This window comes from Siphateles boraxobius, unplaced genomic scaffold (genome assembly GCF_051911475.1).
Source record: "Siphateles boraxobius isolate OS27281-9 unplaced genomic scaffold, OSU_SipBor_1 25, whole genome shotgun sequence".
In the NCBI taxonomy this organism is placed as follows: Eukaryota; Metazoa; Chordata; class Actinopteri; order Cypriniformes; family Leuciscidae; genus Siphateles; species Siphateles boraxobius.
Window position 1 is genome coordinate 15468184 of NW_027508866.1, and position 24449 is coordinate 15492632.

The window sequence follows — 24449 nt, forward strand, 5'->3', positions numbered from 1 at the left end:
TAGTCAAATCTTCAGTTTAGTCCAAAGCTCAGACCACAGAGAAATCCCTGTTCAAAGTTCAATGACTCGTAAACTGCTCAGACCGATTCAGTCAGATTCTGGTTTTGTGAACCAGTTCAGACAATTCATTGAAATATTCCGACTCTAAAAACCCCGCTAATAGGAAGCAATGAAACACAATAAAAACAGATATGTGCCATGTATATTAGGCTATTAACAATTATACCATTTTTCTAACCAAATTGTGCCTTTTTCATCAAACAGCCTGTGGCGCGCGAGAGCCCCACCTCCTCTCGCTCTGCGCGTCCGCATGTGCGCGCTTCTAGAGGGGAACAGCGCGCGGTGCTGAGAAATCTCTCCACTCACTCTCTCACATGCATAGAAATGCAGGATTAACCCTGTGCAGAGAAGAACCTTGTGCCAAAACTACGTTGATAGTCTACTTCTGAGGAAAGCGAAGGGGGAAAAACCCGAATCGATACGTTATGCCATGTACTGTTACATTTTTACATTATTTCCGGTAGATTATGGTATCATTCGGTAGAAAAATAACGAGGAGCGCTATCAAATTTTGTGAGAAGCTGCACTCTCCTAAAACGAGTGTTTGAGGATTTATGGACTGAAACGGGAGGAAGCTGCTCGGTTTAGAACCGTTTCTGTGTTGAGAAACAACCGCAAAGACATTTGAACAGTCATCATCAGCCGTAATTTCTCATTCATTAACACTTAAATGAGTGTCGACGTTATCAAACTGACGCGGAGTCGTGGGAATGGCGTGGAAAATAGCGCGACTACTTATGGATTGTTTTCCAACGGAAGGATTTGATGTTTTCTTGATGTGTGGATTCTTTAAATCAGGTGTTTAGGGGTCCGTGTAATCTCGAAGGAAACATCAGCTGTAGTTGATCCTCAGACGAGAAGCCTCGGTCTTGGCAGGAAAAAAAAGTGATCGACGAAGGTAGGCAACGAACTTTATTGTCGCCACTGGAAAATGAATAAAACTGAGGTGAAGGTTCGATATGTCGATAGGTCACATTTAAATATTCGACACACCACGGTGATATGCCATTGCAGAAACAACAGGCGTTTTGAAAGAAAATGTAGCCCATATGTCAGTGATTTGTGCGCGAGCCCTTATTATTTCGATATTTTGACCAAATTCGGATGGCATTTATATTTTCCAGAATCAATCGGGCTGCTTATGTTTAAATATACAAATAAGCAAATGGCACTTGTTTGTTACCGCTTTAGTCGACGCGACGCGAATTCAGGAATCTTATTAAATAGCGCAGTAAACGGTTCTGCAGATTTTTTTGCTACGCATTTTAAGCTGCAGAACATTTATTCGTAATCCAGCTGTGATAAAGATAGTTGACGAACGACCAGTTGAATGCTGCTACTGTTTGCTGCGCGCAACTGCAAGTCATGTATAACATTATTGTCGTTTAAAAACTCGCCATCTAGCCGCACAGGGTTAGATTGTATTCTACAAGGCTGCAGATATAAAGGAAATCGCAGTGGAGCGCCCACCTGGGTTGGCTGGGTCAACAGCAGGATCAATGTTTGGTCAAATCCCTGTAAGGCTGATTACAGGATTCCCCCTTTCACCATCTCCACCCACAACCCCCTCTGAGCTCGAAGGAAAGGATGATGTGTATCTACAAAATGGGGGTTTTAAAAAAAAAAGAATAAATAAATATATAATCCTTTCCTAGCCCCAAGAAGATGATGATGATGATGATAATATTAATAATAATTATTGTTGTTATTAGTAATTGTTGCATATACTGTTACATACATCAATAACATAAATAAAACAATTTGTTTTGCAGTTATCAAATAAGAAATTATTCTATTCTTAATGACCATATGCAAAGGATATTTAAAAAATCCTGTGTTGGTCCAAAACTTATATTTCTTTCTTTCCAAAAAGAAGAAGAAAAACATAGTGTATGATCTTAAACAGTCATTACGGAATTCAGTTTGTCCATAGGTTGGACAAAAGTGGGTAACTGATTTAATTGGACTGAGTTGAAATGCTAAACCTGTTGAACCTGAATGAATGTAATAACAGATGATTTACAGCACTGCTGAAAAATAAAAGGTCACAATACTTCAGGGAAAATGAAATGTCTGCATGAACTATCAGTCTCAAGAGCAGAGCGAGAATGACTTCCGAACTTGTTTAGGGTGGAGTTCACCCATGTTAATTTCTGAAATTGTTGCAGGTATATTGTGCAGTGTAAGCAAGGCTTGGAATTACAAGTCTGAAAGTGCTTGTGCTGTAATTTCAACAGACCTCTGAATATTCTCAGCGCTGTGTGAGATACACTGGCTGAATTTGCCTGGTTTTAGATTGTCTAGGTGTACCAGCGTTCACTAGAGAGCTAGTTCATAGTGAGCATATGTTCTGTTCTTTGTATATTTAATGTTTTCATCCACATGTTTTCTGGTGCTTACACTTGAGTTCAGAGCTATTATAACAACCTTTTGTTCATGAGGTACTCTGAGTTGAAAATCAACAGCCCTTAAATAGTTTGTTGAGTGTTTGTAGACTCGTATCAGGATGAGATTAAGTGATTATGCTCTTGGGGTGTTTGAAGAGTCTCTTATGTAAAGAGCGTTGTCGTGTGTTACATTTTAAATATCATTTTTATGATTTGCTGGATTCATGTATGAATCTGTGTCAATTTGTTGTGCATGTTGAGGGAGGGAAAACATGCCAATGGCTTCTACAACCTGTCAATGGAAGCAAGCTAGCAAGTGAACCTACCCCTTACACATTTCTTCTACAAAATGGTATCACTTCCCTGTGAACCACTCTACAAATGCAAAATGCAATAAATACGTCAATGCTGGAACTGAGGAAATAGCTTCAACGTTTTTTGATTGATATTTATACACAGTTTTCTATGAATCTGTGGATAGTTCAGCCAAGCCTGTCTGTCAGAGGACAGACCATTGACTAAGAGACCCAATTTCAGTCAAAACCCACTTTTGATAAAATGTCTAGTTATTGTGCTTTGTCTCTGTAGGGCAGTGCAGCGTCTGTGGATTTCTATTCAGTTTAAACTGTGTGGTTACAAATAATGACATGTACTAGCCAATGATTTGCAGCAGCATACTTAAAGCCTTTTCAGGTTTATAAATTCTGAAAAAACTCCGAAAAAAAAACCCATAATGCACATAAAAGCTGCAAAATGGCATATAGTATATACAACATATACTAACCGTTATGAGTATTTTCACACATCTATTCTATAGCAGTAGATTCAATGTTTAAGTCTTACCACATTACTAGGGTCCTCCTTACCACTGCCATGAGTGCAAGTTATTGCCTGGGCCTTCAGAGGCAGTGCTTTATGCCACAGTCCCTAATCATGTTTTTACCCTATACACTATCAGCACAGCTACATCGACAGGAGGCTGCCCTGCAAATGCAAAAAGAGGACACATCAATACCTGGGCAATTAGTGCATCAATACGCTGCACTCCCAATCTTAACAGATACAGAGGAATTGGATTTCTGATTGGATTTCTATGCATTCTTGTGTTTAGCTATTTTGTATAACACTTATTTACTTTCCTTTGGATCATGGCCGCTTGCAAACCCTGTATTGATTCTGTTTTGACTCATGCTCCATTTTAGACGTTACATGGCTGTTTTGCATATAAACATAGAGTCTCTAAAGGCCACAGCATTAAGTGCCACAGCTCAAAAAACTGTCCACTGTCCTTTAAAGGCACAATACCTCAGAAAATAATTCAACTCTAAAATCATTCGGTGCTTAAAAAGGAGAGAAACCTGGATCCAGGGGAATACAGATCAAAGCAGATGCTAAACTACAGGATAGTGATTAATGAGGAGGCCTAGCAGGTTGAAAATCAAACATGAGCATTACAGTGTGTAAATTAGCCTTAAACTTGTGAGCCATGATAGGAAAGATATTTTTCCTCTGTCTTGACTAAATCTGTACTTTGAGATAAGGGCTGGCCTTTAGGTGCTCTGTGACCTGGGAGTGCAGCGTCTTAATATACCAGTGTTTCCAAAGGGAATCTTTCAGACTACTTTCTGTGATGTTGAATGGTTCCTTTGCTGTATTAGCAGTCTTCTTAGTACCTTTTGTCTCATCAGCACTTTGCATTGAGAAACTGCCTAATTTACGTTATGGGCCAATCAAATGCGTGTAACCTTCATTAAAGGGAAGTCATCCAATATAATAGCCCCATCACTGGCTGTGAATATGTATTGGATTAAGGGTATGTTGAGGAAAGTGCATTATAAACTGCATATAAGATAGTTTAATTTATGTTGCAAATAGTACAAAGCTTGCTGAGCTGTTGTTTTGAGCCTAACAGTAACCCATGCCTTCATATTAAAAAGCCCATTAAGATGTGTCCTATTACGTGTTCTAAATCATTAATTTTCAAAAGCAGCTTAGCTTGGACAGGCATTGAAAAGGTTGCTAATTAATATTTTCCTGTGTGGTATTAATAGGGATGATTTAACTTCCTGATTTAAGCAAAGAAGCATTGTTGTAGCAGTTATGCTACTTAATCATTGGCTGAAGTTGAAAACATTAACATGGTTTCAAACACCTTTATGAACGACATTTGTACAGTAGGCTTTCGTTTCCTTTCGTCACATACAAGTAATTGTCTGCTCAAAAATGAGGGTGATAAATAATGTAAGATAATGAGAGAGGATGCTTTTAGTGGTGTCGGGGGAAGAGCCATTTTCCGGAGAGCTTTTACAACTCTTAGCCTTGGATTTAGTGCTTACAATGTGTACACAAAACAGTGTGTGCTGTGTGAATTCTGTTTTACCCATGGCTAGTCCATCAACAGTAAAGTAAGTTAAAATAAAAGAAAAAAGGATGTTTGTTTTTCTCTGTTTATTCAAATGAGTACCGTGTGACACACTTGTTTATGATTTAACATGTTTTTCACACTGTTTTGCAGACTGAGGTGTTATATCTCCGAGGGCCCATGGATCTCCCTGTGGTGTTGTTTCTGCTGTGGGGACTGTTACTGGACTTGCTGAGCGGTGCAGTGGTTGGCATTCTATACCGCGTACATGAGGAACAGCCTCCAAGCACACTGATTGGCAGTCTGGCAGCTGACCAGGGGCTACCAGACACTGGACACCTGTACAAACTGGAGGTGGGCGCTCCCTATCTGCGGGTGGATGGAAAAACTGGAGATATCTTTACCACTGAGATCCCCATAGACAGAGAGACACTGAAGGATTGTCGTAATAAAGGCAAGCCCTGCTTTCTGGAGTTTGAGGTGTCCGTCACAGACCTTATTCAAAATCAGAGTCCACGGCTGATAGAGGGAAGGATTGAAGTACAGGATATCAATGATAACACACCACAATTCCCCTCACCTGTCCTTACCCTTTCAGTTCCAGAGAACACCCACATGGGGTCACTCTTTTCAATTCCACTGGCCACTGACAAAGATACAGAGAGGAATGGAGTAGCTGACTACACCTTAACGGCAGGACCAGAGGCTGTAGCACTCTTTGGTCTGCAAGTTGCAGAGGACCGAGGTGAAAAATTGCCTCAACTCATTGTGTTGGGAAGTCTTGATCGAGAGCTAAAAGACTCCTATGACCTCACCATCAAAGCTGTAGATGGAGGCAATCCACCTCGCTACAGCAGTGCCTTGCTGAGAGTTGTCATTGCTGATGCTAATGACAATGCACCCACATTTGAAAAATCCTCCTACGAAGCAGAGGTTGCAGAGAACAGCCCAATCGGACACTCTGTGTTACAGGTAAAATGGCAAACATGCTAAGCCAACCTTTAGATCCAAACAAGGCAAGATAAATTGTCTATTGCATCATGCCTGAGTGTGAAATCTTAATGAGCACTGCTGTCCCAACCTCCCAGCTGTCTGTTCTTCACTTTGATGCTTTACATCAATGGAGCGGGGCCTGACTTACCACATTCACTTTCTTAAATTATTAGAATAATCAATTTTGATCATCACATCACACACTAATTTGGTTAAAAAATAAACAAGTAGATAAATTACTATAAACTATTGTAGATTAATTTTAAAGAGATTATTGAGATGATCTGATGATCTGTATAGTTTGTTTTTAAGGAACCCCACTCTCTATAGATAGTCTATGCCCCAGAAATCCTGTTATGCAATACTCTGACTATGTTCCCAGTTTTTTAATATAAATAGATTCCCTGTGTTCAAATACCCAATATTTACTGCCCAATGTCTAATGAATGTTGTTTTGCAGTCTTGTCCTATTTTTGTAGATTGTCTTGATTTTGTTGTTATTTTAGAGTTTTAGATTCTCATTTATTTCAGTCCAATTTATTTCATATTTTTCACATTTATTGCAGGTGAGGGCTAATGATTCAGACATGGGTCCTAATGGCGAGATTGAATACACATTACATCAGTCCATTGATCCTGTGCCAAAACTACTCCGGATAGACCGCTCATCAGGCATCATATATGTCAAAGGCCCGTTGGATCGTGAGGAGGTCAACAATTTGAAATTTTACGTCGTTGCACGAGACAAAGGTCCCTCACCCAAAAGTTCTAAAACGTATGTTTCTATTGATGTGACGGACCAGAATGACAATGCACCAGCAGTGGAGATTCGAGGCATTGGTCTTGTGACCCATAGTGATGGAGTAGCAAACATTTCAGAGGATATGCCAGTTGGCACAGCAGTGGCATTGGTACAGGTTTCAGACAAGGACGAGGGAGAGAATGCCGTGGTGACATGTGTGGTTGCAGGTGATGTTCCTTTCCAGCTTCGGCCAGCCAGTGATTCATCAGTTGACAACAAGAGGAAGTACTTTCTGCAGACCACAACACCCCTGGACTATGAAAGAGTTAGGGACTACCGGGTGGAGATAGTGGCAGTGGATTCAGGCAATCCAGCTCTGTCCAGCACTAACTCACTGAGAGTACAAGTCACTGACACAAATGACAATTCCCCGATTTTCTCACCAACCCTGTTTGAAGTTGAGTTTGCTGAGGAGAACCAACCAAGAGAAAAAGTGCTTGATGTAGTTGCCTCAGATGCAGACAGTGGCACAAATGCAGAGCTTGTCTATAGCATTATTGCGGACTCTTCAACAAGGGGGCTTTTTGAGATTGACCCCAGCTCAGGCGAAGTACGTGCTCGAAGCCCTCTTGATCGCGAGCACAAGGAGCGCTATGAGTTCCGTGTTACTGCAGCTGATAAAGGGGTTCCGAGTCACAGGGGTACTGCCACAGTTGTAATCAAAGTACTTGATCGGAATGACAACGATCCTAAATTCATGCTGAGTGGCTATAGCTTCTCAGTCTTGGAGAACATGCCACCTCTTAGCCCTGTTGGTATGGTAACAGTACAGGATATGGACGAGGGTGAGAATGCTCAAGTGCAACTTTTTGTGGAACCGGATGTGGGCAAATTCGTGATCCAGAATGGTACTGGCACTATTCTGTCCAGTATCTCATTTGACAGAGAGAAAGAGAGCAGTTACACATTCCGGTTGAAAGCTGTAGATGGAGGGGACCCATCCAGGTCCTCCTACGTTGGAGTGACCATCAATGTTCTCGATGAGAATGATAATGCACCGGTTGTCACTAAACCATCTAACTCATCCTTTATGCGTCTTTCTCCCATGGCTGCTCCAGACAGTGTTGTAGAAGTGGTGGAAGCTGAGGACATTGATTCAGGTTCCAATGCTGAGCTAGTATACAGCATTGCTGGGGGAAATCCACATGACCTTTTTTACATCTCTCCATCTAATGGCGAGATCACACTATCAAAGGAGCTAACTCGAAAACATAGTGGTCTGCATCGACTGGTGGTAAAAGTGAGTGACAGAGGCAAACCATCCCGCCATGCTATTGCCTTGGTACACATTTATGTAAATGAAACCATTGCTAATGTAAGTCATGTGGAAGCACTTGTGGGGCACAGTTTGTACACCCCACTGGACATGGACATTGCAGGTGACCCAGATTATGGTTTGGCTGCCCAGAGAAGCAACATTGTATATGGCAGTTTAGCAGGAGTGGCAGGAGTGGTCACTGTGATTGTTGTGGTGGTCTTCATCAGGCATCGCCTTCAAAGAGAAGCAAAGAGTGGTTATCAGGCTGGCAAGAAGGAGACCAAAGATTTGTATGCCCCCAAGCAAGGGCCAAAAAGTGGCAAGGGGAGAAAGGGTAAAAAAGGTAAGCCACCAAAGTCCCCTAAACCTCTTGGAGAGGATGAGGAAGTCAGCCTTCAAAAGAGTCTGAAATTTAACCTTGATGGGGTCAACGACAGCCCCAGGATCCATTTGCCTCTGACATATCCGCCTGGAAGCCCTGACCTAGGCAGGCACTACCGTTCCAATTCCCCATTACCCTCCATCCAGCTCCAGGCCCAGTCCCCATCTGCCTCCCAAAAGCATCAGGCTGTCCAGGAGCTCCCTGCTGCCAACACCTTTGTGGGAACAGGCGGTGATGACAACTCCACCGGCTCAGACCAGTACTCGGATTACAGCTACAAGACCAATCCACCAAAATACAGCACAAAAACGGTACCAAATCTTTTTCTTTTTCTGATTTTATATGTATAATGCGGTGATGGGGAAAAATGGGTTTTGCAATTACTAATATGGGTCATTCTAACATTGTTACTTGTGCTAAAATAATGGGTGTTGATATATGAACATTATATATATATATATATATATATATATATATATATCAAATATTATTCTCCTTTTAATAAGTGTGTTCCCTGAATTCCCAGTGTATAATATGAAAAGTGCATCTTGGCATACAAGAATCTGTCTGTTTGAAAGATGTCAAAAATGACTCTTGTATTACATCATGCTCCCTGTATGCTCTGGTCACCAATTCACTGTCTGAAAATGCACTTCAATTTACTTTGTGAATAGACAATTACAAAGGTTCAGTCATGAAATGATTTCATTGTACTTGATGTACAGTGTATGGTGGTTGAGTGTAAAATTGGCATATTTGCTAGAGTCCATGCTTCTCTGATTTCTAATGTAATCTGATCTACCCAGTGAGAGGTGCCCATCTGACCTGCTGCTATTGAACAAGTCCAAAGCCATTTTCTTTGACTCAGATGGAATTTCAATTTGACCTATTCAGCATGTTAATTTCCGTGTAAACCAATAGACCCCTTTTCCGCCGACGTCACAATTACTTCACGGCGTTAGCTGGAGGCAAAACAAAGTGAAAACTGGAGGCGGCCAATACAAACCAGCACAGATTCGGCTACATAATAAGGATCTTAAATTATTTTTATTTTTATTAAATGTCATCTTCTTGTGTTTCCGGATGCAAGAATCACCTACAGGATCCAATTTGAAATTTTATCAGATAATGTTTTCTAAATTATTGTGATTATTTGTGAATCATCTATGATTGTATGTAGGCCTATACGTTGTTGTGATTGATTGTGATAGCCTTTTTGAAGAACCTGGTAAGAAAGAATAATCAAATACATAGATAATTAATATAATTTTAATACATAAAAATAATTTTATTTCTAGAAAATATTCACATCATTAAAATTGCACTGTAATGTCACTTTACATTGTCATCTTCTGGCCTTGGCGCTGGGCAGGACCACGCAATGTAATGTTGCCACAAGTCAAGACCATTCATCACATAGTTATAGGCATCTAAAGATTTAAATGCCCTCAGTTTGTCATTACGCTCGGTTTATCTATAGAAGGCAGGCCACTCACCCGAGGTAACGTTAATTCTGTCAGATCGTCCATTGACTGAGTGTGTATGGGTCGGCCAATCTGGTTCCGTCCTTTAAAATTAACTTTTGCAAATAACAATCGCAGTCCTGGACAGTGAGCAAACTAGCGTTAGTGAAGCGACCAGAGGGGTCGTTCTGCCACCACCTAAGCTCCGCCCACATAAAAACGTCATCATGTTTACCAACTGAAAAGGGGTCTATTGGTTCTATGATGTGGATTGAGGGGAAATGTGACAAATTTAAAATTGAGTATAATATCCGGTGAGAGTGGTAGTAAAGTTTACTGGGCAGAGGAGACGGAAAGCAAGGGCACATGGGTCCTGACTCCGTCAGTACCAGTCTGGTGTTTGATAAAGCCAGCAGATGCTAGATGACAGTCAGGGTGAGTGCAGGCCTTGCAGACTCACAGACTGGGGAGAATAGTTACCCACGGCATCTCCCACACCGTGATGGACAGCATATGGCATGGAAGTGACAATAGACTCCAGCTATGGAGAGTGTGCTGCATTGCTGTGTATTGTTTGTGTGTGTGTACTTCTAGTTTTCTGCATGCACTCATGTAATCCGTTTGTGTGAATGTGGGCTGAGGTTCCTGTGTGTGGACTGGTTTCAGCAAGTCAGCCTATTTGATCAGATTCCCGCTTGACGACATGCATTACATAAATGGATATTTGTATCTGTGAGAGTTAACTGATAGGCATATAAACAAGGGAATGATGTTGACTCATGTGACATCTCTTGGCAGATGTGAACTTGTGAGGAAACTCCCTACATCCCATCCAAAACCCACATCAGGCTTAACAGATTGACCAAAATAAAAAAAATTAAATCTCAGCCAAAGTGAGTGACAGATGTGCAGAGTGGAGAATGACAGAGCGAATGGTAATACGCTCACCGATGACTCAGGTGACACACCGTTGCATGTGGCAATGTGCTCAGGTGCGTGTGACAGCCTCGGCTCAAGCTCTCCCACTTTAAGCTCTGATGAGTGTAAACACAGTGGCCTTGTTTGCCATTTATTGCCAGTGAGGATTGAGCGTGATGACTGGCTTCACTGCTTTCCTTCCTGGTCAGTAAAAAAACTCATTAAGAGGAGTTTGTTTGTTCGGAAAGACTTATCCTGGGGTGTGAAAAAAAACCTCAATGCTCAATTCACAGGGGCATGGTCTGACACCGTGAGGAGAGATTTGTTTAAATGTGTTGCTGTGTGGTAAGTTTGTGCATGTGTCTTTCACAGTTCATGGATCTTCCCAAAACTTTCTCCTTATAACCTCCAAATGTGTTAGATTGTGTGACAGTTACCGAGGTGACTGTATGGATTTATCCAGTACAGTGCTGATAATTAGCTTGGTCATGGCAAAGATCTAACACCTTTTTAGTGACGTGTTCCTCTCTCTCCGGAACAGCCTTGAGTGAGAGACATTAGCGCACAGTCGGGATCAAGGGAGAGACCTTCCCAGTTATTTTTAAATGGGCGTGATGAGAGCTTGTGAAGCTGTAAATCTGTGCTTAAATTAAATCCATACAATTAAAATGCCTTATTAGATGGAGATAACACTCCCTTTCCCCCTCTCTTTACCATGGGCTGCCCTTCATCTCCAACTGGAGGGAGGAGGATTGGGAGATAGGGATTCAGGTTGGATTTTGGGGTGCGCTTTTATTGGGGAAACACATCTCTTAGCCTTGCAAGAGCCAGTGTGTTGGGAGAACACTCATAAAACAGTTTGATTGTTTGATTCCCTTTGTGTGTCACTATGTGCAGTAGAATTGAACTAGATGCAGTCACAATGTTGCACTGTTTTTTTTATTATATTTTTTTAAATGTAAATGAAAAAAACAATTATTTTATAACTTAAATTTCCTAAATGACAAACTAAATTCATAACTGACTTTCACATTCTGACTTGCAATTAATGCTAATGCACAAATTCACTAAGATGTTACATGCAGATGTTACAGTAGTTGTAATATTCTATTTAGATAAATCTGATTAATTTAAATATGTGTTGGATGCTTTTGGGTTTGAGTCTAACAAAGCGCTTCAGTTTTCACTGGTCAGCTTCAGCTCACACAGCTCAAGCGGGGCTTTTAAAGGCATCATTGACCAATAATTTGCATGATGTAAATGTTAAGAATTCGTTGTGTTATTCAAACACAACTCCAAAAACAATGTTTGCCCTTAAAGGTGGGGTATGTGATTTGGAAAACGTCCGGCAGATTTTGAAAATACACAATTCAAATGGTCCTACCTTCTTTCCTCCAACGCTGGCCCTGACTCCACCCATTTAAAGAACATGGACGCGCAATCATGCAAGAACGAAAACTCAGATGCGCGAGTGATTGTAATGACGATTCACTACTAATAATTGGAACCGACTTTACTGACAAGATGCGAATGTGTCACAAGCTTTGAGTATGTGCACGAAGGGGGTCGCGCTGGGGGGAGGGGGGTGTGGTACGACCGTTTGATTGACGAACTTATTGTCCAATGATTCTAGGTGGTCTTGGAAATGATTGGCTGGAGTTTTTCGAGTCCTGCCCGTTCCACAGATGATTAAATTGCTTAATTTTCATTTCAGTGCTTCTAACTCAGTGGCTGTAAGTGGGTTAGGAATAGGATTTCAAGTTATTTTGAAAAAATGGACAAAAAAGAGAATCACATTCCCCACCTTTAACAAGTTTAAAACACTGCCTTACTGGTTGGACAAATGGGTTACTTTTCTCCCAAACGTATTTGCTCAACCATTATATTATATCCAGCCGGGTCGCTTAAACCGTTTACAATTATGTATGATGCAGCTAATGGTGCAGAAATATCACACTTCACCTTTAATTCTCTAATCCATTTTTTATTTGCTTTCGCAGCTAAAATAAGTATTGTGATACAGTCAGACAATACAGATAGCATGTTAAAAAAAATTCTCATACTATGATTTTATTTAAGATCAGCTCACCCTTACTCTGTCAGTACTGCTTTTACCATCCAGGGTATGGCAAAACTAAGTAAAAGCAGTGAAGTGAAGGCTAGCGAAGCATTGTAGCTGAAAAATAGCTCCAAGCCTTTTCCTGCTATCTCCACTCAATCTCCTTATCTTCATATCTACCACACATGTCTTATATTCTCTGGCAAGCAAAGCTTTAAGATAACAGGATCTACCATGAATAATGTTGCCTCTCTGCTGAGCATTCTTTCGTTCTCTTTCTCTCTTCTCTTCTTCACTTTAGTACATTATGCATCCTATATAACGAATCCAATGTGGCCATAAATCAGCCCTGGTACTACCAAGATATATTCAGTACCTTTAGAGCCCCCTGCTCTTTGTTTGGCTCATCTTCTGCTCACATATTCTCTATGTGAGGCAGCCCTGCCTTTATGGAGGCTGCCTCAAGGCCCTTCCCAGAATCCCACATTTTGAGCATCTGCTCAACCCAGCTCTGGCTAATATCCATAGCAGAAGCAGCCGTAAACCTCAAACCTGGCGCATACCCCCTCAGATCTCCCCTCAGTGAATACAGCCCATAATACCCTCAGACTGCTCCTCATTAGAGCACAATACTGTGGGCACTCAGCTCCCTCTCAGTGGACCAATCTACTGTCAGGTGCGAAGGCCTCACAGGCTCATGCTCAGCGTGAAGACAACTGCTGCACTTACAGGAATTCGAGATTTCAAGGCACCCTCCCTTCCCCCAGCCTGCAGGAGCAAACAACTAAGCAATTATCAAGAAATACTTTGCAATGATATTCTACTGAGATCACTCATACTGAGGGAAATTAGCACAATAAGGCAATTCCATTTCAACTACAGCTGGTGCACTTGTGTCAACACGGCAGATGCCATCTATACAACAGGAAGGGTCAGATATGCATTCTTGTTTGTACAGAGTCTCACAAGAGGGTCTCTCTGGGACTAACAAGTCTCTGCAGGCACTTATGGACTGACTGGTCTTGGCTGACACTTCAGAATCGATTGACCTAGACAAGTGCTCAGGGATTTAGTGCACTGGGCAGACATATTCCAAATGAGTAATCTTGTCCGGTAGTGATAAGACTGTATAACCACAAAGTTCTTTACAGTTCTTTCTTTGCCATTTTGTAGTCAAACCACATTTTGGCCAACAACCAATTTTAGTATGTTCAAGCCGGTTCTATTGCCAAACTGATTCACTAGATATCACCACTCTGTTTGATCTCTACTTCAAATAAATGAGACCGACATGACATTTTGAGTTTTGGCTAATCGATTCTCATGATCTTGACAAGCAGACTGGGATGGGCCCTGCAGAACTGACACAGTAGAATTGGATCATCTCACTCTGTTTTTCTCTCCCCTCTACCTAAATCTCAAAAGGACATAAACTCTTTCAAAAACTTGGGATTTGAGTAGTGGAAAGGCCTGCGTAAATCTTTATGCCTCTGCTCCAGTCCTTATATGCTTTGTTGGCGATTTTAATCTAACATCCCAATGATTACCTGTTAAATGGGATTACAGCCCCAACCCAGGAGGTGCTTCACTGGCAAGAGACTGTTTCTCTGTCACCAAAGGAGATGGCTGATGTTGTTGAGCCGTTCGACAGCCAAGCGCAGTGCACCACAGCAGCACACAGATGTGCGACTAATGATAGTGTCGTCGAAGACGAGGATGACAATAATGATAATGATTATGGTAATATGCAAGTGTTCACAGTCAGATTCATTTCCTCTCAAATATATTTCTGCACACAACCACAAGGAGCCTGATTTATGTGAATGTTGTCTGAGAAACATTTTTCTACATGGGTGTTTATGAAGCGATGTCATTTTTTTTCACTGCGCCGGAGGCACAGCATCTCTGATTACATCATATTACATTCTTGCTTATGATATGAAAAGAGAAAGCTACGATAAGGATGAATATAGATAGGGTGGGCTGACACAATTATGATCAATTGTCATACAAATAATAGTGATCATTATAGTCCATTTTCATTAACACTGGAACCCAGCCAACCTGGATAATATATTATGGTGATATATTGATAAAAAGTACTGTAAAAAAGACATTTCATGGCAATTCTACTTTGGCTTATTATAAATGTGGATGGTCATATGTGATTGGAATTTAAAGTGCACAACATTCACGATCAGCTAATTATGTAATAATCGTGACAGGCTTATAGACAGTGAAATTCTTTCTAGTTGTTTACCTGAGCAGATGAAAGGCAGTGGTAGTTGTATTCTGTGCCCCGTTTCATTTCACTGACAGGAACGCGTTCTGTGAGCCGCCGATGGTCAGAATCACACTTAATAAAAAATGAGAAGCTCCTTTAGGTAAAGCTATGTAGAGGCTCCGCTTCCTGATGGCATTGCCTTTAGCTCAAATATTTTATCACTGCTCATTCCAGCCTCCTTTACCTTCCGCCAGGCAGATTAGTGCTTTTATCAATAAGCAGCTTAGCACCAATGCTCCTCTCAATAATGTGCTATGCCATTTCTCTCCTGCTGCTGTAACTCTTAGATGATTCCCTTTCTTTCAGTCTTCCTCTATCCCATCTGAGTGGTTTTATTTGTTTTCCTTAACATTGGTAGATATACAGTGTAAAAAGTAACTGGTGAAAAAAGTTTAAAAAATATATATTTTTTCTTTTTTAGGGTCTGTCAACAAATGTCTTGAATTGTCTTTAAAGGGATAGTTCACCCAAAAATGAAAATTCTGTTGGAGCCAAGATTCATCAGGCTCAAATTGAGAAAGAATGGTTGGGAGGGAGCATAAAGAATCTTTTTCACACATGAATTGGCGCCTCTAAGTCCAGACCTTAAATTAATTGAAAGTGCTGGAGGAGACTTTACAGAGTGCTTGACTCTTGCATTGTCAAGACAAGATCTTGAACAAAAATGTATGCACCTATTGATGCCAACTCATGTCTGAAAATTATGCTTCGTGCTTCCTCCCAACCATTTTTTTTTTTCTGCACGGTCGTGCAGTGTCTATTAGGGTCAGGAATTGAAAAAAATATATAAAACAATCAGTGAGTGTTTATTGAAGAAATAAGCACATACCTAAATTCCTACATCTCTTTGTGTGTGTCCTTTATATAAAACCCTCCAAAATTGCAATGAGTCACAGTGCTAACCATAATTTGGTGTTTTGTGAGTGTACGGTATTATTTAGGCATTTTTTCTGTCATATTTAGATGCTGGGTTTTTGTAGTGAATTTTGGCAACATTGTCTCTGAGCACTGATAAGAGAGAAACATCTCTGATGTGCATTTAAATGCATCATTGTCACTATTGTACAATATGAAACTCTTTGTGAATGCAACTTTATTTAGGTTTTAATGTGGATTCAAACAAATTCACATTTTTTAGTATCTGTGATTCAAAGAAGCACTGTATGCTAGATAAAATATAATGACTTTTTACAATGTACTCTTGCTTCAGTTTTTAGTTCTGTATTTTGTGTTCTGTCTCCCTGCCTTTGTCTCGCTGTATCTTTCACTATGCAAATATAAGTTATTTTGCTCATTCAAAGGCCAACAAGGCCAATCAGATTTCTGAGGTGTCAGTAATGAAGTGACTCATTCTCTCGGTGTGATGAAAAATCAACTTTGCATGATGTAATTGTCTCGTCATGGGCTTTGCATGATAACTGTGAAGCACATTTCTTCATTCGATGTGTTGCCATGGAGAAATGGGCAACAGCTCTGCATTTGCTGAGGCTTATGTGGAAGTATTGATGATATTAAAATGGAAGACACTGTAAATAAAAAGGCAAACAGTCTCCCGAAGACTGAAGATTCCCAGAGTCTCATATATTTCCATTTATTTAATATGATTTTCATATTTGACAGACTGAGAAGATCATGTCTTGCCATTTCGCTAAAAATAATTCATTTCAGCAAGCTCTGAGGAAACCAACAGGATCCCTGATAATATATGTTTTGGAAGTTGACCTTCCCACCAGGCTTCATAACTAGATTGACCAGCTAAACTAACCAGGGCTGCGTTTCGCGATAACGATGGAATTTAGCACTTACGAGCATTTTCTACGAGCGACTTTACGAACGTTCGTGTTCATTTCACGTACATTTCACAAAAACGCACTTAGCACGATCATGCGCAGCTGTGCTTTAAGTCCTACTTAGAGTCGCTGTCCGTTTGTCAAGTGCTGAAATGTCACGCTCGTAATTGTAGCACACGCTTGTATTTTGAAATGTATAGCCTAATTGTTTTCATCTTATGTGCATTTTCTAAGAGGCCAATAATCTATAAAAGCACAAACCTATGGGTGGAGACACCAGCAAACTGGCTGAACCAAAAAAAACAAAGAAAATAATTGTTTTTTTTAAAGAGGAGATTAATGTCATTTTAGAGGAGGTGGAGCTATACAGCATATTTTATCCAGCAGGTTTAAGGGCAGTCATACAAATAAAACAAAAACAAAAAATCTGGGAGATTATTGCTACAAAACCGCCTGCAACTAGGGGCATTAAAAGTTCAGGGAAGGAGGTCAGGAAGAAGTGGCAGGACTTTGCCACCCTTGCTAAAAGGAAAAGGGAACTGCAGAGGACAACATTTAATAAAACAGGTGGTGGGACCAATGATTCCCCTTTCTCACAGCAGAGGAAGAAAAGGCTTTGTCAATACTTGGCACAAGTGCTTCAGATGGCATTTGTGGTGGAATTGACATCCATGGAGGAGTAGGGGTAACTCAACCTGAGCCTGGTCATGTCCTTCATGCTCAGAGGAACCATCAGTTTCATCTGCCATTTCCCAGCATCTACCATCTCCTAGTCCTCCAAACAACCCTCCCAGGCCTCAGCGCCTCCATCTTCTGTTGTCCAGACTGCAGCCACAACATTTCAGCAGTTTGAGAACATGATAATTTGAGAATGTTTGTTGTAGTAGTCAGGATATATGAGAGTGTCCTTAACAGGGAGGAGGATGAAGAGGTGGAGAAGGACAAAGATGGCATGGGACCACATGATGGCCAACCAAGAAACAGGCTACATGGCTGGTTTTCGTGCATGTCAGCAAGTCATTGACATATTTTTTTAGTTCATCCTATTTCCCCAGTCTCTGAAGCATATTACACCTTTTATTTTTTTTTTGTTCATTCATTTAATTTAGATTAAAATTATTAGATTAAATTATTTATTTTTGTTGTTGTTGTTTTCTGCCCTTTTTAATTATTTTATTTATAAATTCATTTAAACAAAAAACGAGTAATAAAGTGTACAATACAGTACAATCAAAACCTTATATTATAATCACATTGCACTTGAATAAAGTTAAATGTGTAATGTGCCGGTTGTCCCGCAGGTGACCTCATAACTCTGTCTTCGTACGATGCACTTGGGGATTTACGATTACTCCAGAGCACTCGTAGATCTACGATGATTTTCAAGTGCTACTTAAGTTGCGATGCTTTTGGGAAACAGACCGTAATATTAAAATCATCCGTACGATTGTTTTTACGATCTTCTTAGGTTTACGATGCTTTTGGGAAACACAGCCCTGGTTGAATAGCATAAAACCAGCATGAACCAACCTGAAGAGTCATGCCAGTCTAAGATGCATTTGTCAGAGGAAGAAACCCCAAAAAATGGCAGTCATTTTACTGCATTTTCAAGAAACTTGCTTTTGACTCTCTAAATCCAACAGGAATCAGTTTAGTGGACACTGGCCTCAGTCTCGCCTGTGGGTCAGGGGGAAAGTTTCAACTGCAGAGAGTGAAGCGAGGACAAAGGCCTCTCAGACATCTCACACCATTAAAGTGGTAGAGATATGAACACAATCCATTAAGTTCCATTAGAGAGGGATACATTCACACACACATTCACACCTTAACAGCCTTGCAGTGGTGTGTTGTTACACTTGCAATCAAGTTTCATTATTCAGACGCTTCATTCATATATAATGGAAGTTACAAACTACCAAGAGAAAACGCGGTTTCATATTTGGCCATGATACGTGTCACAGCAGAAAAGACGCCTGGGGGCACTCTGTAGAGCTTTACTTTTATAAACCTACTGTTAATTTCACTTACTGCAAGTATACTCTTATCATGATTGCAATTTGCATTGGAAATCAACAGGACATGCTTTGTGTACAGGAAGAATGGCAGGAAATGAAGAAACAGTCCTTCAGCCCTGACGTGGTGCTCTAATTCTCCGGTTTTGAGCTGTCAGTGACTCAATCATGCATCACACCCTGGCACAAACAAACAAGAAGATACATCTAAATCAATTCTTCAAATCCAGCATTCATCGTCAGAGGCTTGTCAGTCAAGCCCCTCGACAGCCCCAAGACGGCCTCGCTTGTACTGAGATGTCAACGAGCAGACTCAACTCCTGACCCCGTCAAAATCCTAATAACATCTTCCAATCTTTATCTCCACCCCTGAAGAGAACTGCTACATAGTGCAGTTTTGGAGAAACCAGCAAACCAATTATGCTGAAATTGTTCAACCCACATCTTCAGCGGCAGCCGTGTTTAAGGCCTAGTTTAATATCCGAGGCTTTGAAAACTATGCGTAGTCATGATGGAAAACATTAATTTTCTTGTGTCCTGGATTGGAGGATAATCCACTTACCGGTAAAAAAAGGGCGAAACTACAAAAAAGTGCAGAGGAGATATGCTGTTGCATAATTCTCTCTCCTGCTTTTGCTGGCTGACATGAGCAGTGATCATTATTTCTCTCACTGTCTTCACCCCACTGGGAAGGTAGGATATTAGAATATTTCATGAATATTGAGCTTTCTCTGGCTTTTTGGCAGTGGCAGAAATTATGTTTGCTGCTGTTTCATGTTGGCAGTAAAAGGAACAAGGCTTAATTGCATAAGTCTATAAAATGGGGTGAGAAAGAAGAGCTTCTGACAATGTGAATTGTTCTGATGCGCCTCATTGTATTAGTCTCAAAAGCAGCAGCGTCAACCCGAATATATTCCAGGATTAGGGGGAAAAGAAAGAAGGGTTGAATGCGTTCAGACACAAGACGGCTCTTTGAGTGCCCCACAGAATCAGTCTTCAATTGTAGTCGTCTGCGAGATTAACTTTTTAGGTTCAACTTGATGATGTGGCGAAACATACTCAAATCCCCCTGGGAGCAAGGAATGGTACATTTGTAATTTTATATTGGTCTGTGTACGTGGTGTTGATTTCTATTTAAATGGATGGTATTTCTTTCAACATTGATTCCAGAATCTTTTCCCCCACCCCCCTGTAGATATGGTCACTGGTGTTGAATAACATGATATACTTGATCCAGATCTACTATTTTCCATAATGTTGGAATCCCTTGTCTGACTAATAACTACCAACTGGTGTGACAGAGAGCAAGAGAGAAAACGAGAGACGAGACATGCAGAGAGAGCGTCCACTGCAGTCTAATCCTTTATTTCCCGTGGTAAGAGATTCTTCGGGTGAGTGCTCTAAAGCACGTTCAGAGATGATTATTTGCATGCCAGTCTCACGCTCTTATCTGGACAGAAGGCATGTTTAAACACAAAGGCCACTGAGAAGAGAGGCAGAGATAGCACTGGACAATGCACCAGTGATAATTATCTGTTCAAAAGCACTTGTCAGGATGATGAAATCCAATTAAAGGGCTTTTAAAAAAAAGCCAGAATATTAGATAAAACCACGAAGTTTATGCACAGATGGTGGTCCTTTAGGGAAGGAGAATTGTCATCATTAGCTCTGTCATCTCGCACCATGGCGGACATGTTTTTTTCGTTTGAGATTTTCTTGCCCTCGCTTTCTCAAGCCACGATCCTCGGCAACACAGACAACACGCCAATGTTCCCTCTAAGCTGCGCGCATTGCGCGGCCGCGCACTTCTGATGCTGAGGCCGCGCACTTCTGAAGCCGCGGCCGCGCAGAAAAGATTAAAATGCCACGCAGAGGACTGACGCGAAATGTGTGGGGAAATCCATTTGATTTTAGTTTAAGTGAGAAATAATTTCAGTGCTCTGGTCAACCGCTATAGAGTGAAAACTGGTGAATGCAGTTTACAGGTTTCATAGAAAGAGAATGATGTGAGCACGTGTGATTGGCAGTGAGTCTTGTGTGACGGACCAAATAGCTCAATACGAGAGGCAACGAGAAACGCAGACATGTGAAATAAAATCACATCATAATGTTTTAAAGAAGAGTGGTTTGATTAAAGTGGTAGAAATAACTGTTGATGGGCACAGAACGGTAACAATTACACATCCACCCGCGTGCAAATTCAAAATAGGCTATCATTAGTTTAAATCTATGTTTTTGTTTGTGTGTGTGTGTGTGTGGGGGGGGGGGGGGTTCAGGCATGGTTAGATTACTATAAGAGAGTACACATATTCACTTTTCTTGAAAATATTTAGCTATTCGATCTATTTAAATGCTTCAGTTTGTTATATATTATAATAATATAATATGTAAACAAATTGAAGCATTTAAACTAATATGTTATATCACTTCAAATACTTCAATTCGTTTTTTTAATATTATATTAGACCTATATTTTATTATATTATAAGCCTAAATAAAGAATCTCAAGGGCTCATTGCCATTAAAAACTTTGAAACCCCCTGCTAAAGAAAATATTGGAAATTCATAAGAAATAAACCATCATTTAACTTTGATGGATTAATGCTTCCTGTACACAATTAATTGACTGTACAAAAACACTTTATGTTTTTCCCAAACCATCTCAGTGTAACAGCTTACTTTTCTTTCATACTATATTCTATCATTGTAAAGAATTGAACTGTCCTGCAGAAGATTTTGTAAATTATTTTTCATAGGATTTCTTGGTAAAGACTGTACAGTTAACAGCACTGTGAAAAAAATATCAGGTAACCTAAAATGTGCTTCATTTAGTGACTTCTTAATTAACTGCTTGTTTTTCAAAAATGTGATTTAATACCAATAAGTTACATCAAGGGTCAAATAAAATAGAAATGCCACATTCAAGTTAAAAGTTACAACTGAATTTTGAAACCATTGTGTTTCTACGTATGCTGTACAGTTCAGGTATAAAGAATATTTGTGCTCAGGTGGCGAAATATGTCCGCCCAATAGAAAAAAGTTTTGCTCAGCAAGAAAAAAAATTAGAGGGAACATTGCAACACGCAATTGCTGCACTGTCAGCATAGATTAAACAAACATCCAATCTCTTTTACTCATGTTTTTCCTGTTTCCATAATATGAGAAGATAATTGATGATAATAACACATCATTATCAGCGTTATTTCTATGACTGTAATCAGAATGCAGAGCAGATGCCCTTATCTGGAGTCGCTGACATGGCTCTCAGTTGTCCATTATGCACTTGGATAAACAGAAGAATTCAGGTTAATTATCTAGCTGCTGGAAAACACTCTATTCGTTCCCAGTTGGAATCTGAACCGGCAGCCAGCGGGTCACCTGCTTGACCGTGCACCATGAAAGTGAGGAAGAAATAATTGTGTTATATTCCGAAATTGCTCTACATTGCATTGGTAATATTGTAGTTTGGACAGTCACACCATTAAAGCTCCATTGGAAGTGAATTTGAAAGACACAGAGCGAGAGTTTATTGCAGATGCTGTGCTCTGCCATTCATTACACAGTGATGCTCTTTGAGTGGACACACAATACCAATAAACGAGTTTGTGCATGCTGGACTGCTACCTCAGCTGTGGCCTTCCTCACATCCTACAACCATATCAGTCCCAGCAGGATAGAGAAAAATACTAAGAGAACATAAAAGGGAGGGAGAGCGAGAAAGAAAAAACTATTTTTCTAGGTGTTACCACCTCTGTTTCATAAAAGAAGAAGAACCTAGGCTTGTATATCGCAAATATTTTAAAGCCCCCCTGTAATCAATCATTTTATCCCTTAAACCTTACCTTGGATCACCAAAATGACATTTTTAAATATTTATTCTTTGAAAAAAATGCCTCATGCCTTAAAATAGCTTGAAGATAAATCTACACCCTTGCCTCATTTAGTATACACTTTTCTATGAATATGCAAATTAGCCCCACCCCCACTCACTCACACCAGCTCAGAGATCCACTCGTTGACGTGTTAAAGGTGGTTTGTTACGTCAGAAACACCAGTGATTTGATGAGGCTATCTTTGGTTCACTGCAGTTTTAAGGAGAAAATACTCAGCAATGGTGTTGACATGAATTTGGACATGGTTTGTTTTAAAACATATTAAAAACAACACAAAGACTTATAAACAATATTAAAAGCTGGATTTTCAACACAAGGGGACTTTAAGAACATGTATATAAAAATCTAGACCAACGTCACTACATTGTGGCCCATCTATAGTCCTGTACTTCCACTACAGCATGGCAGGGTCAGCTGCCCAGCTCAGTATTTGTGAGATTAAAAGATTTGTCTCCCATTTAAAACAAAGATCTTTTCTGTTTTATCAAATTTAAATAAACTATTCTGCCAGGATAAAGCTAATCAAAAGGATCCCTTGGCGAAGCTCTGTAGAACAGGATAGAGGATATCCTATAAAGCTCTTCCTCAGGCTAAGAGAGTATAAGCGTGTGTGTGTGTGTGTGTGTGTGTGTGTGTGTGTGTGTGTGTGTGTGTGTGTGTGTGTGTGTGTGTGTGTGTGTGTGTGTGTGTGTGTGTGTGTGTGTGTGCGCGCGCATGCCAGTGGGGGGACTTTGATCGGGGGGTTTTAGGATAAGGATTCATGCTTGCTGTTATGAAGAAAAAGCAAACCAATCAGACAGTGACAAATGAACCATAACCTTTTCTATTTCAAGTGCTGTCCCCTGTTAACCCCCTCTTCTCCCTCTGTCTCTCTACAGCTCATATTGTCTTTGTCTGCTTCTTTTGAAATGTCTTTGTGTTTAGCCTGTCCCTGAAAAAATGTCTTAAGGCAAGGTCTCAATGTGTGGCATGAGTAACACTAAACACTTAATTCAGAAATTCAGTGCATTTCTTGAATTGAGATGTATTTTATATATAAATAAATCCACCTCCAGAAATGTGTATGTGTAATATTTTTGTACAAATCATAAAATTATTAAAAAAAATATATATATATATTTGTATTAAATTTCTTAATTAAAATGATATCAATAATAATAATAATAATAATGGCCTTGATGCTCAAAAACCCTGACGTCTTAAACATGGAGGAAGCTCTTTTCTATCTATAATTGCCATCCTTATAATAGATATTTTTGCTTGAGTTTTGAATTGAAATGCTAGGCAAAGTGACTATTAATTGCTTGGCTACATCTGCACTTGTTCTCTCTCTCTCTCTCTCTCTCTCTCTCTCTCTCTCTCTCTCTCTCTCTCTCTCTCTCTCTCTCTCTCTCTCTTCAAGCTTTTCCCTCCCTTCTTTGCATTTTTTTTTTGGATTGCAAGCACTGCAGGTTGATAAGAAGAGAAGAGCAGGGCCACCCTGATGCTCACTGAGCCTGTCTATCTCCCCCTCTCCATGCTCACTGTGGTAACGCTAATGCGATGGGCCAGTCCGCTAAAGCCTCTACACTTCATAACCAGGAACACACAACTGCGTCACACAGTTCAACCGCTTCGCTTAGCAGCACACCAGTATCTGCTCCAAATTGTCAGGTTTGGTGTAAGGGCTGAGGCCAGGACTCAAACACAGGAGATGATGGGATTTATTTAAATAGCAAAAAAAAAAAAAAACGCAAACACAGCAAAACCTACTCTGTAGGCAAACACACACGATCCACCAACACAG

The 24449-nt window shown here is 40.3% G+C and overlaps 1 protein-coding gene across 2 annotated transcripts in view; it reads left to right on the forward strand.

Moving 5' to 3' along the window:
* Positions 1 to 285: 285 nt before the first annotated feature.
* Positions 286 to 24449, forward strand: part of pcdh1a (protocadherin 1a) — a 100267-nt gene continuing 76103 nt past the window's right edge. For both annotated transcript variants that reach the window (XR_013207103.1, XM_077242913.1), the window contains exons 1-3: positions 286 to 958; positions 4963 to 5781; positions 6369 to 8555. Coding sequence is in view for 1 of the 2 variants with exons in the window: in XM_077242913.1 (XP_077099028.1) it covers positions 4990 to 5781; positions 6369 to 8555 (2979 nt within the window). In the remaining variant the exon portion in view is untranslated. The remainder of the gene's footprint in view (positions 959 to 4962; positions 5782 to 6368; positions 8556 to 24449) is intronic.